Raw genomic sequence first — 19065 nt, forward strand, 5'->3', positions numbered from 1 at the left:
CCTCTTCAGCTCCCTCGCGCACCGTACTGATGCCGGAGCCGGAAGATGACGTCATCTTCCGGCTCCGGCATCAGTACGCGGCGCGCGAGGGAGCTGAAGAGGAAGCACTCAGAGGAGAGTGCTCCCTCGCGCGCCCGCCGGGTGTCAGCAGGGCCAGCCTCTGGGGGGCCCTGAGGTGACCGGCTGCTGGGCCCCCCAGGAGAAGAGGCTGGCCCAGTGGGAACATACCGGGGTCGCAGGGCCCCCTGCGACCCGGTATGTTTCCACTGAATGTGGGGCCCGGACGACCTGAGCAGTCCGGGCCCCCCAGGACCGCCGGGCCCATGACAACCGTTTCGGTTGTCATGCCCTGATGGCGGCCCTGAGCATGCAGTTTAGTGATACCGGGTGCCAGAATATGATGTCAGGAGAAGCGACCTCTCCTCCCGGCCGCGTACATTTTAGCAGAGTAGGCACCTGCAATGTGGAGAAAGCAGGTGCCTACTCTGCTTTAACACTAAGCATGTACTCATGGCTCGCCGGGCCGCAAAGATGTCCATTGTGGGTCGCATGCTGCCCACGGGCCGCGAGTTTGACATGCTTGCTTTACAGAGTTTTGTATCATCTACAAACACTGAAACACAAAGTTCAATGCCTATTTCAAGATCATTGGAAATGTACCTTTAATGACAACTCTTTGTACTATAATACAATGTTCTACTCAAGTACAAGTATTTTTATCTTGACACATCTTTGGGTTTGACACTAACCTATTTTGTGGAACCGTATTGAATGTCTTGGCAAAATCTAAGTAGATCACATCCACTGCAACGCCCTGGTCTCTACTTCTACTTACTTCTTCATAGAATGCAATTAAGTTAGTTTGAGAAGACCCATGTTTCAAGAAACCTTGCTGATTTTTGCTAATAATGTTCTTCCCAATGAGTTCCTTAAAATTATCATGTATTAATCCTACAAATACTTTCCCAGCCACAGAAGTTAGGCCCATAGGTCTATAATTCCAGGCAAAGATTGTGAACCCTTTTTGAATATAGGAACCACATCAACCTTCCTCCAACCCTACAGTACAATTCCTGAGAGAAAAGAATCATGAACGAAACAGACAAAAGATGCTCAATGATGAACACATGCCAAACGACATGTGTGTACTCCATGTACCATTTTCCTCTTTATATAAAATGTATGCAAATATAAGAATTACAGTACCACAGACATGATAATGTTTACATTTGTCAGTCAGTGAGTCTCTCCTGGCTCTCAATCAAGTGCACTTGTGAACATTTTAAATAATCTAGTCTTCACATTCAACATCATGATGATGCAAAATGCTGTTAAGCCAGAGAGCCAGAAGCTCCTTATAGTAACTTCTATTAGCTGTCCTGAGATAAACCCTGCATCCTCTCTTGCAACTGTCATTAGTCTAATAGAATCCTTACCTTTTGTGTCACTTTACCCCACTCCCTCTAGCATGTAAGCTCATTGAGCAGGGCCCTCAACCCGTCTGTTCCTGTGTGTCCAACTTGTCTGGTTACAACTACATGTTTGTTCGTCCACCCACTGTAAAGCGCTGCAGAATTTGTTGGTGCTCTATAATTAATAACATAATAATAAATAATAATAATAATAATAATAATAATAATAATGGCTAGTTCATTAGTTGAGGTCATCAGCTGAAGTAATGAAGGGTCCCAGATAACAAGTCAAAAAGGTGATGCTCTAGTAGGTGTTTGGAGTGATTATTTAATGCATGAAGAAAATGTATCTGCACTTTATAAACATTGCAGATAGGATGAAAGAGACTCGCTGAAAGTCAATTAAGTTCTACATTTATTTAAAGATGACTATATTGTAGTAATATGAAATCTACTGGAAGAGTTGGTTATATGAGAAAAAAAAAAGAGCTTAAGACAGAATGCTCAGAGCTGATTATAGCTGCGTGGGGCCAGTCACCTCAGAGAATAAAGTAGATGGACGTTAAGCAGCTTTATGTTTTGGGCAAAGTACATGAAGGGTTTCCTTTTTTTTTTATAAATTCTGCTAAAAATGAATATTAGTCACTTAATGTTTACAAGTATCCACCAAAATGGTACTGTAATTTAAGTCTCATTTGACAGAAAAGTCTGTTTCGCTTCAGTTGTATTTTCCAAGATTAGAGGCCAGATGTGCATAGATCTTCAACTGTAGTTGTTAAATCTCTGGTGAAAACACAATCTGAGCCAGGCCTCTTCTTGAAATATGTATACTGGCTCAGTAAGCAAATCTACAGCAATAGTATTTAATATAAAAGACAGCTCACACTATTGTTACTGTGCTTAATTGACCAAAGATTTGGGGATCATATGGCACTTGTGACATGAATATTAATAAAATCTAAGGTGTAATTCATAAAAAAACGTTTATATGCATACACCTTTTCACACGTTTTGACTTATTTAGCAACTATTAAGCTATTTATGTTTTCTGCATAATGTGACAAGTGCTTTATATTTCCATCTGACTTCAAAGCAAGATAACAGAAAAATGATTATATTTTTACCTGTGATTTTGATCAACTTAACAATCTTGCAAATAAGTAGCAGTCTTTACTTAAAACTTACTTACAATTTGATTTGCCTCTAACACGGTATTGAAATGCTACTTAGCCCCTTGATTCTCTTTAATATAAGAAACGCCTATCACAGGGCAAAGGCAGATATATTCTCAATGAACTTTTTGAAAAACACATAAATGGATAAGCATTAAGGAAACAACTAACTAGACTTAGGCAGCAAACACTGGGTATAGGGGATACCCTCAAACCCTAAACATAGACAGCATTAGATAAAATAAAAAAAATAGGTTGCGAAAAAAAGGTGTGAAAAGATGGAATAATATAAAAAAGTCAAAATATTCACAATCCCAGCTGTTTCAGGGACAGTTTGGTGTGCTTTTAAGTGTTATCCGAGGATATATCATAAAGATAGGCGCAGAGAAGAAGACAAAAATATGAGCTTCCCCTTAACTTGTTATATCTTGAACTATATAATCTAAATAAATTAAATAAAGCCTCCCCTACAAAACAATTGATCATAAAAATAACTACAATAGAAGAAAAGATTAATACCATCCTTTGGTCTAAAGCGACTTATGCTTTACAAAAGCTAAACCAGAAGTAATACTATAAGGGTAATAGGGTGGATGAAATGATGTCAAATAGCCTGAAAAATCTTAAGGCTGAAAAATGAATCTAAAAAATAGACTTTTAACGGAAGTAGTCTCATTGATCCTAAAGCTATTGGTGATGCTTTTAATAATTATTATGCAAGGTTGTACAATCTCCCGTCATGCCCACTAGAAGAAGATATCGGTAAATATTTAGCAGGAACAGTTCTCCCCTGATTAATGGATGAACAAATAGTGGATTTAAATTTACATTTTTCTGAAAAAGACATAGTGGATGTAATCAATAATCTTAAAATGCATAAAGTCTCAGGACCTGACGGGTTTTCTAATCTTTTTTATAAAAGTTAAAAAATTACTTAGTCCCATATATGGTCAACACTTTTAATGAAATTAGAATGAAGGGATCAATAACAAAATAAGTTTTGCAGGCCTCCATCTCCCCAATCTTAAAAGTGGGAAAGGATCCCACCTCCACCGTAAATTATAGACCAATATCCTTAATCAATCTGATCTTAAAATCTACTCTTTAGTAACAGCTAACTGATGGCCCTGTCTCTGGATGCCAAAAAGGCATTTGACAGGGACAGTTGGGGATTTATGGCAAAGACCCTAGAGAAAATTGGATTCACCGGTCCAATAAGGTCAGCAAAAATGGCCCTATATGATGAAACGATGGCTAAAGCGGAGGGTCCAGGCATTTTTGCCAATTGGTTTACAATTCAAAATGGCACCAGACAGGTGAATCCCCTTTTCTGTACATCCTGACTCTGGAGCCATTGGCAGCTAATATTCAAATTAAGGGTGTTGCATTGGATGACACTGACCACAAGTTGTGCCTATACACAGACGATATCATTCTTATCCTGAGAGCCAGTAGCCTCTTTGGCTGCTTTGATTCCGGAAGTCGGGAGGTACAGCGAAGTTTCTAATTATAAAGTAAGTATTGCAAAATCTCAAATAATGTCCATAAATCTCAGTCTTACGGTAAAGGAAATTCTAAAATTAGAATATCCTTTTGAATGGACCTCAGATAGCCTTATGTATTTAGGGATCTATTTTTCTCAAAATCTAAGAGAGATGGGTATAAAAAAATTTAGAAATCCTTTTTAAAGAAACTAGTGTAAAATTATTGAAGGAATGGAAAAACATTGGTATTTCTTGGTTGGGAAGAATGAATGCTATCAAATCATATATCCTTCCCATATGGTCCTACGCTTTTAGGATGCTACCTTTATCTATATCATTAATTAAATTGAAACAAGTACACAAACTCTTTATGAATTATATATGGGGTCCTAAGAAGCCTAGAATTTCAGCTTCACATTTAATGGAGAAAACCAACAAAGGGGGCTTAGCGATCCCAAATATTATTAGATATTATGAAGAGAGTAGGATCTTCCATTTGAGATGATGGCAGACCTCGAACATAGCCAACGAGCCATGGTATTAAGTAGAGTCGTCCCTACTAAAGGTTAGGGATCTCTCTGCCTTGATTTGGCTCGATGAAAGAGCAAGCACCAAGCGAATGGTATAAATTGATAATACTTACTTAAAAGAACTATACTATGATTGGTTTAAATATAGAAAGAAGAATGGGATCTTAGACAAAATCTCTAAAGGTAGTCCCATCACTACTATTCAAGGTAATGTACTAGATTTAAACTTAAAATACTGGATTGGAGCTGGTATTATGTCAATCCCGGATATTACACTTGATAATAAGATAAAACCTTTTGCAGCAAATTTATAATATATCCTCCAAAGAGATTTTTACTTATCGTAGAGTAAAAAACTATATAGGAAATCATGTTCCAAGTGAAAACCATGATACTCTAAATAAATAAAAATTAACAAACTCTTTGAGAAGGATTTAAAGTCTAAGACCATTTCTTTTTGTTATGAAATTTTGAGAATAAATGACAAAGATCAAAAACCTAAAACTTGGAATAATTGGGATATAGATATTTTAGAACCCTTGTACATATTGAGCAATGGTATAAGTCTATTTTATCAGTAAAAAAAACTACATTGATTACAAATTGACCTCTAATTTGTTTGTTTGTCTAAATACAAAAAGTGAAGCAATATATTTTGGTTCCAAGATAAGAGGTAACAATGAAGGAATTAATTCTACTCATTAAATTCTAACTATTATATCACTCTTATTTCTACATATCTTCCTCAGGTGACCAGTGACCTTTGTCTGCTCTGTTTGTCTATGTTTGTTAGTGTTATAAATTTAAAGTAATAAGTTAATTGGATAATAAGATTACATTTGCGATATTGATTTCAATTATTGTATTGTATTGTTATGTCCGTATTTTGTAAAATGAAAATGCAATAAATAATAAATAAAATAAAAAAGTAAAATACAACTTTGTTAATCATTTTTAATAATTATAAGCCTTCAATATCCATCCATTTATTTATACCGGTATATTGAAATATTCTGTTAGAAATCATATAACATGCTTAAATTGTAACTGCAATGCAAAAATAATCTCTTCATTAGGTTTTGTATCTGAGCATCTATCCAGGTTCATAAAATGATCAAATGTTTACACTCATTTAAAGAAAATGGTAAAGGTTACATTTACAATCCCTTTAACTATTCCCCCACTTTAAATTATTTATATTTTAATCATTCCCACAAAACAGAAAATAATGATGCATTTCACAGTCTCACAAGTAATGTTAACAATTCCATTAGCAAAATGCTACTTGGAATGTCACTACACATGTCACTATGCAAATGCAAGGATTGCTGAGAAGGACATTGGCTTTTGCTCTGCAGTTTGTGGTGCTATTCATGTGTAATTACTCAAACAACACAATCAATTATTTTATTTTTTTTACTTTCAAAGATTAGACACATTGATTTCTACACTGTTCTCTTAGGAGAATATATTTTACCTCTATATATCTCCCTACTGTAACATTTGTTAACTGGGGTGAATTGGGGAGTTTAATTACAGACGCTCACTCATCTAATTACATACCCCAAATTGTTGAATGATGAGCACTCATTTTAAAGTCACTCATCAGGCTCAATATCTATTCTACCTAAGGCCAGATAACTCTGTTATCCTTTATTATAGCAGATATCTTATTTTTCTCAGAGATTTTCTTTTATATATAAATTCCATCATCACAGTCAAAGCCAAAGATTTTCTTGCAATGCTTCAGCAGCTCTGTCCTACCTCCTGACTCATAGCCACTCATGACCTTCTCGCAGAAATAACAGTAGTTGCTTTTTACAAGCAACAAGACAATACGTGTTTCTAGAATGATTATTTTCATAACATTTAATACCAAATTCAACCTTTCCTTGCTTCAGTGTAACATCAATGCTCCCTAACTCTGACTAGTTAAAGAAACCAGCACATTATATAGGTTATATTGTATATAATCAGTACATCAGATGGTATAAAATAACATGAACAGGTTAAATAAGAACCTTTTCTGTGCTTTGAGTATTTTAGAAGGACCTCAAAATTGCCTTTACTTTAGTCCTCAGTCCTCATGTCCAATAAACAGTTTAGGTTTTGTCAGTATCTCAATTGGAATAAAAAAAAAGAAATACATAAAACCTGGGTAGCTGGTGGGCCATGAGGACTAGTTTAGGAACCACTGCTACAGAATAATTGATTCCTCATCAACATCACCATCAGTGGATATCCACCCACTGGTCAGTTCACTATATTCTCAACACACAAGATAAGATCTCTCTCTCTTTAGCAGTGTCTTACAATCCTGTCCTCATCTTCTCCTCTCTGTTGAACATGTCAAACCAGAAAATACACGTTACACTGTTTTTTGCTGGCACCAAGAAATAAAATTACAAACAGTTACAAAATACATTCAAGACAAGACTGCAGCTAGAAAAGTCACTCATTTAAACACATTTTCTATGAACCCATGTTCGTAGCTGTAGATATATTTGTATTCTACACATCTTTATTTCCATTTATAAAATTCCTTTCACTGAATACTTTTCACTTTTGTTAAATACCATTATTTAACTGTGCTATGTTGATATGGTGAAAGAAAATGGAAAGCAATCCATACAGATTTTTCTATGCAACTGTGAACTACAAAGTCAAAGATAATTCTTCATGCTTTTCGTATCAGCAATGATAATGAAGCAGAAAAGTATGTATAAATCGTAAAGTAAATTGCTGCCTAATGTTTGCTTCTTCATACACATATCATTTCTGCATTGAGGAGGCCACTTGCTGCATATTTCCTTTTGTACAGGAAGTGACATGTCAACACACAGCAAATGACAATAACATACTACGGGACTTTCATGTGTTTGAAACGGCGTGCTAATGTGTCTCTTGTTTCATGCATGGCTTTTATCCAAAGGAAACCATTTTATGCTGATGAACGTAATGAAGTGTGAAGCAGTGTATTCAGGAAACTATTAATCCCTTTAAGACCAAAAACATTCAATGCCCATTGTGACAATCTGTTAAATGCAGATTGTATGCCAGCCCGGCCGTCATGTTTATTTAAGATGAGTTGCTTGCTGAACAGGCATTAATACATAACGGCTATCTGTACATTATATAAGGCACCCCAAGTGTTAAAAGGTAACTGTCAGTAACTGTCAGTCTCTTGTGGAAACAGTTAAAAGATAGTTTGATTGGCCAGGGTACTCATAGTACCATAACTACAACAGAACAGCCAGGGCAGGCATTGCAATTGAGGAGGATACGTAAAATGAGGGCATTTTATCAATATAATCTAACAAGAATCGTAATGTTTAGTCTCTAATCTGTTTACATTTATTACATTGTTCTAAAAATGGTTTAAAAAAATATTGACTTTGATATCTATATTATTCAAAATAATGGCTAGTACATAAAAAAAAAGCAATGGACAAAGAAATTAAATTTAGATCTTTACAATGTAGAGTTCGATTCTGGATTATTTAAAGAGATAAACTCATCTCCTTTTCTTGAACAGTAACTCTTGTAACTCCATGAGCGTCTAAAGCAGGCTTCCCCAAACTCCAGCCCTCCAGATGTTGCTGAACTACAACTCCCATGATTCTATGAATGAAATAAATAGGCTGAGAATCATGGGAGTTGTAGTTAGACAACATCTGGAGGGCTGGCGTTTGGGGAAGCCTGGTCTAAAGGAAATTGTTGTTTATCAGAGATAATCTCTTATAGCAGAACCTAGGCCTTGGTTTGAAACACATTTTAAAAGTGTGTCTCCAAACTGATTCAAACTTTGTACACTAGAAATGTAGAAAATACCGATTCTTGTCAAGGAAAAAAAAAAAAGGGGGTATATAATGTATACAAAGATCAACCACAACATTAAAACCACTGACAGGTGAAGTGAATAACATTGATTATATTGTTACAATGACACCTGTCAAGGGGTGGGAAAAATTAGGTAGCAAACGAGCAGTCAGTTCTTTAATTTCATGTGTTTGGAGCAGGTAAAAAGGGCAAGAAAAGTGATCTGAATAACTTTGACAAAGGCCTAATAGTGATGGCTAAAAAACTTGGTCAGAGCATCTCCAAAATCGCAAGTCTTGTGGGGTGTTCCTGGTATGCAGTAGTTAGAACCTACCAAAAGTAGTAAAATCAAGGACATTTGGTCATGGCATTCAAGTGGATGTTACTTTGACACGTACCACCTACATAGAGATTGTTGCAGACCTCATAAACACCCCTTCATGGCAATGGTGTTCCCTGATGGCAGTGGCAGGATAATCTTCCTTGCCACACTGCAAAAATTACTCAGGAATGAACACGATTTAAAGGTGCTGTCTTGGCCTCCAAATTTCCCAGAACTCAATCTGTGGTATGTTCTGGCACAACAAATCTGATCCAAGGAGGCCCACCTCGCAGCTTGCAGTAATTAAAGAATTTACTGTTTATGTCTATTTGCCGGAGGTCAAATAGACATAAAGATCTTGTGGTCTTGTGGAGTCCAATTCTCAACACATCGGAGCTGCTTTGGCAGCAAGTGAGGGACTTACACCATTTTATGTAGATGGTTTTAATACTGTGGTTTATCCATCTATATAATGTATGTTTTACAGTATTATGTAAGTAGTGTATGGAAACTGTGGGTGGATAATGTAAATTCTATGCTTCTGCACACACCTGGCAATAAGAGCATATAGACTGACTTCTCTATGCAAAATATGTTGAAAATGTTAATTTCCCAGGAGTATTAATTAATTAATGTTTGTGGGGAAGATTTCACGGTTTCATTGTTATCCCTAGTTATAGGTTAAAGTTTAAATTGCTGTTATAGGACTTGCAGCAATAACTGCTAAATAAGAAAATAATACACTGCCTGAGTATAAAGTACTTTTACAATGTAAAGTACTACTACAGTGAAAAAAAAATAGATAATATTCATTCTTGCACAAAGCAATAAGATATTCATTTTAATGTAGGCCACAACATTAGTGGACAGTGACAGCAAACAACTCAATTGCGAAGTTGTAAGCAGCTGTGAGGTCCACTACTGATGCACTCCTGCTGCTGGACCTGATGCTATAAATACCAACCTGTCTGTCCTGCTCTGATATCTTGCTGATGCTGCTGAATAAAAATGCCAAACACATATCACTCAAATATTTTGTCCCATTTTTTGCAATAATTCCTGCAAGGTGAAAAGTAGAATTTCCTGCTTTTGCAAATCTCCTTGTAATTAACACATTATCTCTGAATGCTGTCCTTGGTGCTTATCATTAAAAACGCTGATTTTAATAGAAGGGTTTTGATGGAGAATGGAATGATGAATGGTTAGCCCTACATTAAAGTGAATCTGGTAGAGAGATTCCAATGGCCTCGTTTTGGATCATTACATGGGAAAAAAAAAGGAAACAGATAAAAAGTGCACTGGAGCTTGTTCTACTTACTCTATAGTTATGTGGAGGTTAGAAGTAAACTGTGCATATATATATATATATACATTAAATAACATTTCATTATATGCTTGTTATAAAGCCCAATCATTATATAAACACCTGCCTTCTATTTGTAAAAATATATATATATATATATATATATATATATATATATACATATACATGTCACTGTGAGTATAATCATACTGCTGTACCAACACTAAGAATCCATTAATAATTAAACAAAGCCAGCAGTACACAAACATATTGAAAATGCCACCGTTTTTATAATGCAAATCCCTAACTTGCTTACAAAATGTCTATAGATGTGCCAGTTCATTATATCTGAAGACATGATATGTTTCTGTAATTATAAGAGATTTAATAAAATACAAGGGTTTTAGGATATCTATCTATCATCCATCTGTCTGTCTGTCTAATTATATTTTTCATGTGTGTACATATTGCAACCTTTCAGAAAATCTGGTTAGATAGAAAGTTCTTTGATTTCATTTCAGATATTTCTCCAATAGCAAAAGTATAAATTTCCCCCGATAATGATTTACTATTCTCATATCACCATATTATGTGTTATATGTGTTAATGTGTAACAACAACTTATAGCAATGTGTACTGTAAATTATAGTTTCAACATTGTGAAAATAATTATCTTTGAAACTATTAATATTTTATCTGTGCATGTACAATATGTAGCATTTTTGTCTAAAATTGCAATATGTTAATTCAGTACCAATAACTGGTAGAAGAATCATGATGTAGAATCAAAGATAGCATAACATAAAGAACCACAATTCGTAATAGGTCATTGGCCTATAACAGGGATAGGCTACCTTCGGCACTCCAGATGTTGTGGACTACATCCCCCATAATGCTCTTACACCCATAATGCTGGCAAAGCATCATGGGAGGTCTAGTCTAAAACATCTGGAGTGCTGAAGGTTGCCTATGCCTGGCCTATAATGTTTCTGATTATTTTCACCATACTTTAAAATGCCTGCATAATATTCACAGGCATATTCAATCTTGAAACTTTTGCAGACATTACAAACACTGTCAGTTTATTAATGAATTGAATCCACTTCAAATCAGCAGAAATTTTACAACAGCACTTAACAAACAAAAACAAAACAAACTTTAATTTGTCTGATCAAAAATGAAGATAATAAACTACATTTGAAGAACGTTCAAACAAGTTTTTTCATACCTTTATAGGTTTGCATTTAATTATCCTGTCTTTATTTTCATTATTAAGTCGATTAACACAATAGGTGTATTTAAACAAAAAAAAATGTAATACATTGCAAACATTAAAAGCCTCAGGAAAGCTTAATACACAATCATATTAAGGCAAGCATAATACTTATAATAATAATAATAATAATAATAATAATAATAATAATAATAATAATAATAATAATAATAATAATAATAATAGAATAACTAGTGTAACAACATACAAGCTTTGTTTGCCTGATAATCTTAAAATGCCATTCACATACTTTCTTTTGCTAACATTCCATTCAGGAAAACCGAAAAGCAAAACATTAAACTGATTTCAAAAGTTGATAATTTATAGATCTAGCGCCAACTAGTGTTTTTCTTTGGTAGTGTATCATTCAGGTAAAGCATTTTATTTCTGCTACACAGATCATTATACTCTAGTAATTTCAGGGGGTTTTTGTAACAAATTCTAGAAATTCCTTTTTTTGAACCATTATATTTCTGGTAATTTAAGATATGGTTTATAGCATTGCAGCTCAAGTGCAATTTATTTAGATGTTCAAACACTAAATGAATTTTAAGGACTGACAATCACATTGAAAAGAAACAGGTCAAAATATTCAAACTAGGTAAAGCATTAGAACTGGTGATTTAATTTTTGAAATTTGCTATTTTTCTTTAATATTTCCATCATGTTTGCAAATTCACAATTACTGCTTAGTGAATAATCTCCAAAATAATGTCTAAAAAAAACCCAAACAAAGGAAACAAGCAAAGTAATATAACCAACCCAGCATATACCATACAGACACATCATGTATGACATTAAAATGCACTTTAAATCATTTCGTTTGTTTTCCACGAGCATTAATCACAAGCAATGCCTCACTTAACAGTATTAGATGTACTTATATATGTTTGTAAGATAGCAAGGTACAGACTTTTAGCTGATAAAGCCCCATGTTTTATTCGGTTACACAGCATGCTGTAAAAGTGACATTGGCACACAAAATATATGAAATGCAAAACAAAGAAAAAAATGGCTTTGGTCCCAGTTAGGGTCTACTCCATACAACAATGGATCTGGCAGTCTATAAAATAATTAACCGTGCCAATAAAATAGAGATTTGTATAACACTAATTTAAATGTGTACACTAAACATTATCTGATACAATAAATAAATATAATTTGAATTAGAGAATATTAAATTCGGTATGCAATTTTACAAACTACCACTGAGTGCCAGCCTTCAATAATCAATTAACCACAAAATACCAGCCTATATTATTGTACCAGATGGTGTGAAGTGCACCCCATATTTGACAAACTCAAGAGCCTTCCTTGCAGCTTGGCATGTTTTGCACAAACACATCCAGTCTGGTGGCCCTGTCACAACTAAACTTCCAATTGCACTTGTAGACACATTGAAGTAAATATTAAAAATTAATTTCTTTAAATTAATTATATGCACCCAAAACACATTTCTTTAACAGTATAAGCATTGCATTATTGTTACTTGTAAACTGTTACTGCAGGTCACAAATAGTAGTTACCATAATCACCACACATTGTCACTGTCATTGGTCTTTCTGATGAACTTAGCAGTAGCTGTTTGCCATATAAGTTATAAGGTGTATGTGGAATTACAGAAATTCTCTAAACTTTTATTTAAAAAATACATCCAATAAAATTTAGAGTTACATTTACATCTCAGTAAACAGAGGTAAACTAGTCTATACTTAATACCTCATTTTAAACTGGATGACATGTTTTTTGACTAGGTAACATCAGCATCTGATCTAAGACATGTTCTGTCACATTATGGTCCCTAAACACTGTGCTTAACCCTTTACTCCACTAAACAATCGAGGAATGTTTTACAACCAATGCTAATGATTTTGAGTAATACCTCATTCCTGGTTTACAAACCTCAAAGCCAGTGAAATTGGGAATTTATATTGTACATTCATCTTGCCTGTCTTTTTGGTCCTCTTTGATAAATGGGCATGGTACCCTCTTGATATAATCGTTTAAATTACCTTAAAAATTGCATCCTCTCCAAACTTAAATTGAATATGATAAAAAAAATCTGAGTCTACGTTTTTATCACAGTGTATGTCACTGATTTGTTTTCCCACTTGCTTAAATAGAAGCACTTATATTTACAATTTTCAAAAAGCAGGGATTTCAATGACATTACAGCTTTTCACATAGTAACACACCCAAGTGTTTTAAGGATATATGTGTCACTTACCAGTTGCATCCCACAGATAAATATCAGTGTGCACCTGCCACTGCAATAGCCCATTTTTTCCAAAAGCCTGATCTCCAAGAAGACTCTGTTTCAGCCGCCTCCCAGAAAAGTCAGGTAGCTGATGGGCTGAAGAAATGCTTTGTAAGTGGCTTGGATTTCGTTTTTACCTCTAGTCCAAGGCAAGAAAACGGTCGGCATTAGGACCTAGCAGCTCACCTGCAGCATCAGCATACCTTTACTGGTATAAGAAAGAGCAGCCAGCCAAAGGGTTTTGGAAATGGACACAAGGGGCTGATCTCTACAGCTGTTCACATATCCCTGTGCTGCAGGCAGATAACAGAAGCAGTCTGACTGCATCTCACTACCCCTGCATGCTGCAAGCAATGAGAGCTCCTGAGCATGGCTTACACACAGCTGAGGAGGGATGCTCTCACATCCATACAGGGGGAAGGAGGAGGTGTGAGAGGAGAAAGAGGAGGGGAGATTAGGGGGAATCCTCTCTCTGTGTCTTTGCCACCTCTCTCTCATCCTTGTCTTCTTAGTTCAGTCATCTGCCATTCATATATCCTACTCTGGAACACCTTGTGGAGAGGATACACAATGCAAAAGTTTAACCTCTGCACTCCTGGATAAAATATGACTGTACTAGAGTAGACACTCAGAGGGATACAGTTAGGAATTGTTAATTCTGTTACTGATGAAAAAAAATTCTGTCCATTTTGAACGATCAGTTTCTTGGACACACTTTAGCTTAGTTCCTGCAATATTCAGCTGGTATATAGAGTGCTGACCAGGTTTTAAACTTAGTAGTTTCACTCTTTGATACATATACATGGTTTGTCACTAAGCAACGGAGTTTGTCTGGATGTACAGAATCCGCTTAAAATGACCAAATTCCGAACTCAAAGGAAATTCCCGTATGCGGTTGGAATTTGGTAGGTTTGGGCGAATCTGCTACAATCACCCGAATGCATTCAGGATCCGGATTAAAATCAGTGCTTACACAGCGGAACCCTATACAAAGTACAGGATATGGAATATTTACAAAGCACTGGTTTTACGTGTGACCAAAACCATCCAGTAGAATGCACATTTGCTAAATATCATTCACTTGATTTTGCAAGTGAATGATAATTTCAAGTATTATTTGCAGTGCTAGCAGCCAGTGGCAAATAGTTATAAAAACCATTTGCTATGTGAGGGTTAACTATGTGGAGGTTGACCAGCCACCAAATGAAAATTATTATTATTATTATTATTATTATTATATTTATATAGCGCCATCAAATTCCGCAGCGCTTTAGAATGGGTGGACGAACAGACATGTAGTTGTAACCAGACAAGTTGGACACAAAGGAACAGAGGGGTTGAGGGCCCTGCTCAATGAGCTTACATGCTAGAGGGAGTGGGGTAAAATGACACAAAAAGGTAAGGATAGTATTAAACTAGTGACAGTTGCAGAAGAGAGTATTTATATGTATATTTATAATAATAAAAAAAAAACATGAGGGGTGGGGCAATATTACTATAAAATATTTAAAATTAATGACTGGGCAGTCATTGCAACTGGGAAACCCAAGCCAATAGCCCTCACCTTAAATTAAATTAACTCCACCTATCCCCCCTTACTAATGATAGGGAGTCTATTAAACTAATACCTGAGAAATTGAAAAATCAGAAGTGTTATCACTAGGGGCTTAAAAAGTCCCTGGTGATCCTGTGGGGGTAAAAGTCAATAGTAATCTAGTGGGGGAGCATGTCATCTGCACCTTAGGCATGTGTAGACGATAAGTATTCTTGCAATTCTAGTGCTTATTAAGTCAGAGTGCATGCTGGAGATCCTGGCAGCTCAGCTGTAACACATTAGTGAGAGCCAGACTGCAAGAGAGTGATTAGCATGGTCTGGGGGGTGCAGATCACATGCTCCTTAACCTGGAACTGATGCTCTCATGTCCCCTGTAGCAGCCTGCTTCTTATCTGTGTCAGGACTGGCGGCCAAAACTACATATCCTAAGAGTTGGGCGATAGAAATTCCACTCCCCTGTAACTATGATATGGATATATGAAACATGGGACAAAAGTGTGACTTCATGAGAATGGAGAAGGAGTACCTGTGATATGAGAATTGAAAGGGCAGCATTGAGTAACTGTTGTAAGGAAACCGTAATAGAACATGTGTCTGACTCCGATCAGCCTCTGTTTAGCAAGGTATGTTAACAGGCTACAAATATAAAAATGTGTTTCTGTCTGTCAAAGGGTGTGTATGTGCCAGTGTGTGTTTCTGTACCAAAGTGTGTGTATCTGTGAGTGTGTGTATGTATGTGTCAAGTTGTGTGTATGTGTACATAATAAAGCATACCTACATTCAGATGCACAAACACTGCTCACAAATACAGGGAGTGCAGAATTATTAGGCAAATGAGTATTTTGACCACATCATCCTCTTTATGCATGTTGTCTTACTCCAAGCTGTATAGGCTCGAAAGCCTACTACCAATTAAGCATATTAGGTGATGTGCATCTCTGTAATGAGAAGGGGCGTGGTCTAATGACATCAACACCCTATATCAGGTGTGCATAATTATTAGGCAACTTCCTTTCCTTTGGCAAAATGGGTCAAAAGAAGGACTTGACAGGCTCAGAAAAGTCAAAAATAGTGAGATATCTTGCAGAGGGATGCAGCACTCTTAAAATTGCAAAGCTTCTGAAGCGTGATCATCGAACAATCAAGCGTTTCATTCAAAATAGTCAACAGGGTCGCAAGAAGCGTGTGGAGAAACCAAGGCGCAAAATAACTGCCCATGAACTGAGAAAAGTCAAGCGTGCAGCTGCCAAGATGCCACTTGCCACCAGTTTGGCCATATTTCAGAGCTGCAACATCACTGGAGTGCCCAAAAGCACAAGGTGTGCAATACTCAGAGACATGGCCAAGGTAAGAAAGGCTGAAAGACGACCACCACTGAACAAGACACACAAGCTGAAACGTCAAGACTGGGCCAAGAAATATCTCAAGACTGAAGACTGATTTTTCTAAGGTTTTATGGACTGATGAAATGAGAGTGAGTCTTGATGGGCCAGATGGATGGATTGGTAAAGGGCAGAGAGCTCCAGTCCGACTCAGACGCCAGCAAGGTGGAGGTGGAGTACTGGTTTGGGCTGGTATCATCAAAGATGAGCTTGTGGGGCCTTTTCGGGTTGAGGATGGAGTCAAGTTCAACTCCCAGTCCTACTGCCAGTTTCTGGAAGTCACCTTCTTCAAGCAGTGGTACAGGAAGAAGTCTGCATCCTTCAAGAAAACATGATTTTCATGCAGGACAATGCTCCATCACACGCGTCCAAGTACTCCACAGCGTGGCTGGCAAGAAAGGGTATAAAAGAAGAAAGTCTAATGACATGGCCTCCTTGTTCACCTGATCTGAGCCCCATTGAGAACCTGTGGTCCATCATCAAATGTGAGATTTACAAGGAGGGAAAACAGTACACCTCTCTGAACAGTGTCTGGGAGGCTGTGGTTGCTGCTGCACGCAATGTTGATGGTGAACAGATCAAAACACTGACAGAATCGATGGATGGCAGGCTTTTGAGTGTCCTTGCAAAGAAAGGTGGCTATATTGGTCACTGATTTGTTTTTGTTATGTTTTTGAATGTCAGAAATGTATATTTGTGAATGTTGAGATGTTATATTGGTTTCACTGGTAAAAATAAATAATTGAAATGGGTATATATTTGTTTTTTGTTAAGTTGCCTAATAATTATGCACAGTAATAGTCACCTGCACACACAGATATCCCCCTAAAATAGCTATAACTAAAAACAAACTAAAAACTACTTCCAAAAATATTCAGCTTTGATATTAATGAGTTTTTTGGGTTCATTGAGAACATGGTTGTTGTTCAATAATAAAATTAATCCTCAAAAATACAACTTGCCTAATAATTCTGCACTCCCTGTACAACCCAGTAAGAATGGGCAAATAGTAAATCCCCAGATGGCACGGCATTGTGGGAGGTCAACAGATGGAAAACTACGTTATGGCCACCCAAGTGCTAGTAAGGGCCCAAACAAATGCTTGCATAACGACCCTCTCCACATTAGTTTCACCACTGTGCGGGTGACTGAGGAAAGAAAGAAGATGGTGGAAGTGGTTGCTTAAAAATGGAGGGTTAGTAAGAGGGACATGTGTCTGAATAAGAAGAGGGGGGTAGGAAGTAATAATGTTTTATTTATTAAAAATATCCAATTTAGTGTTTTTCTGATGACAAACGCGATTAAAATGTTCATCTCTAGGCCAAAGAATGAAGATTTCAATAGATAAATACAGTTTTTTATTATATGTTAAGGGTAAGTCTCTACTTCCAAATCATATGGGAGAAGAGACATACCATTAACATATAATAATATTTCTGTTAAATGCTCCCTAAGATCTTATGATCTGTATAATTGTTTGTCCAAATCTTTTTGTATAAACTTGTTAATTTAAAACTAAAATAAAGATTGAAAAGGAAAAAAAATGCAGGGAAAAGAAATAAATGATGATGATTTGGTTTTTTACTATGATGCCCCAAAATTATGAGCGAACATGCAATCTTAAATACCAATTTCTGATAAAAAAAAAAAAAAAATGGCATTTTTAGAAATTAACTTTGTTACACCCAGGGTCGGTACTTGCTATAAGGCGAACTAGGCAGCCGCCTAGGGCGCCATATAGGAGGAGGCGCCCTGCGCCCCCATCGCCGGCCCTTCTAATGCTGCAGCCACCTGAGCGCTCTATAGAGAGCCTAAGGCGGCTGCAGCACTGTCTCTCTCTCCTCACCTCCCCTTCCCTGTAGCTTGGCCGAGCTTCTCTCCGGTCCGCGGTACAGGAACATTTGTTTCCTGAACCTGGCCGGACTGATAGGAAGTGTACACTCAGTGAAATACCCTCCACGCTACAGGGAAGGGGAGGTGGATGGGGGGTGAGTAGGGAGACCACATGGGGGGGGGGCAGTAAAGAGACCACAGGGAGGGGGGGTAAAGAGACCACAGGGTGGGGGGGGAGTAAAGAGAGAATGGGGGGGGGGAGTAAAGAGACCACAGGGAGGAAAAGGAGGAGGGAAGTAAAGAGAACACGGGGGGGGGGTAGTAAAGAGAATACAGGGAGGGGGGGGGGTGAGTAAAGAGACCACAGGAAGGGGGAGGAAAGAGAACACAGGGAGGAGGGGGGTGAGTAAGGAGAACACAGGGAGGGGGTGTGAGTAAGGAGAACACAGGGAGGGGGTGTGAGTAAGGAGAACACTGGGAGGGGTGTGAGTAAGGAGAACACAGGGAGGGGTGTGAGTAAGGAGAACACAGGGAGGGGGGAGTAAAAAGAACACAGGGAGGGGGGAGTAAAAAGAACACAGGGAGGGGGAGTAAAAAGAGCACAGGGAGGGGGGAGTAAAAAGAACACAGGGAGGGGGGAGTAAAAAGAACACAGGGAGGGGGGAGTAAAAAGAACACAGGGAGGGGGAGTACGGAGAACACAGGGAGAGGGGGGAGTAAGGA

General features: G+C 37.2%; 1 protein-coding gene across 3 annotated transcripts in view; it reads right to left on the reverse strand.

Annotated features, from left to right (window-relative positions):
- NKAIN2 (sodium/potassium transporting ATPase interacting 2) overlaps positions 1–13944 on the reverse strand; it is a 1209657-nt gene extending 1195713 nt beyond the window's left edge. For all 3 annotated transcript variants that reach the window (XM_063441261.1, XM_063441259.1, XM_063441260.1), the window contains exon 1: positions 13543–13944. In XM_063441261.1, coding sequence (XP_063297331.1) covers positions 13543–13596 — 54 coding nt within the window. In that variant the 5' untranslated portion in view covers positions 13597–13944. The remainder of the gene's footprint in view (positions 1–13542) is intronic.
- Positions 13945–19065: the final 5121 nt, after the last annotated feature.

Source organism: Pelobates fuscus, chromosome 2, assembly GCF_036172605.1.
Source record: "Pelobates fuscus isolate aPelFus1 chromosome 2, aPelFus1.pri, whole genome shotgun sequence".
NCBI lineage: Eukaryota > Metazoa > Chordata > Amphibia > Anura > Pelobatidae > Pelobates > Pelobates fuscus.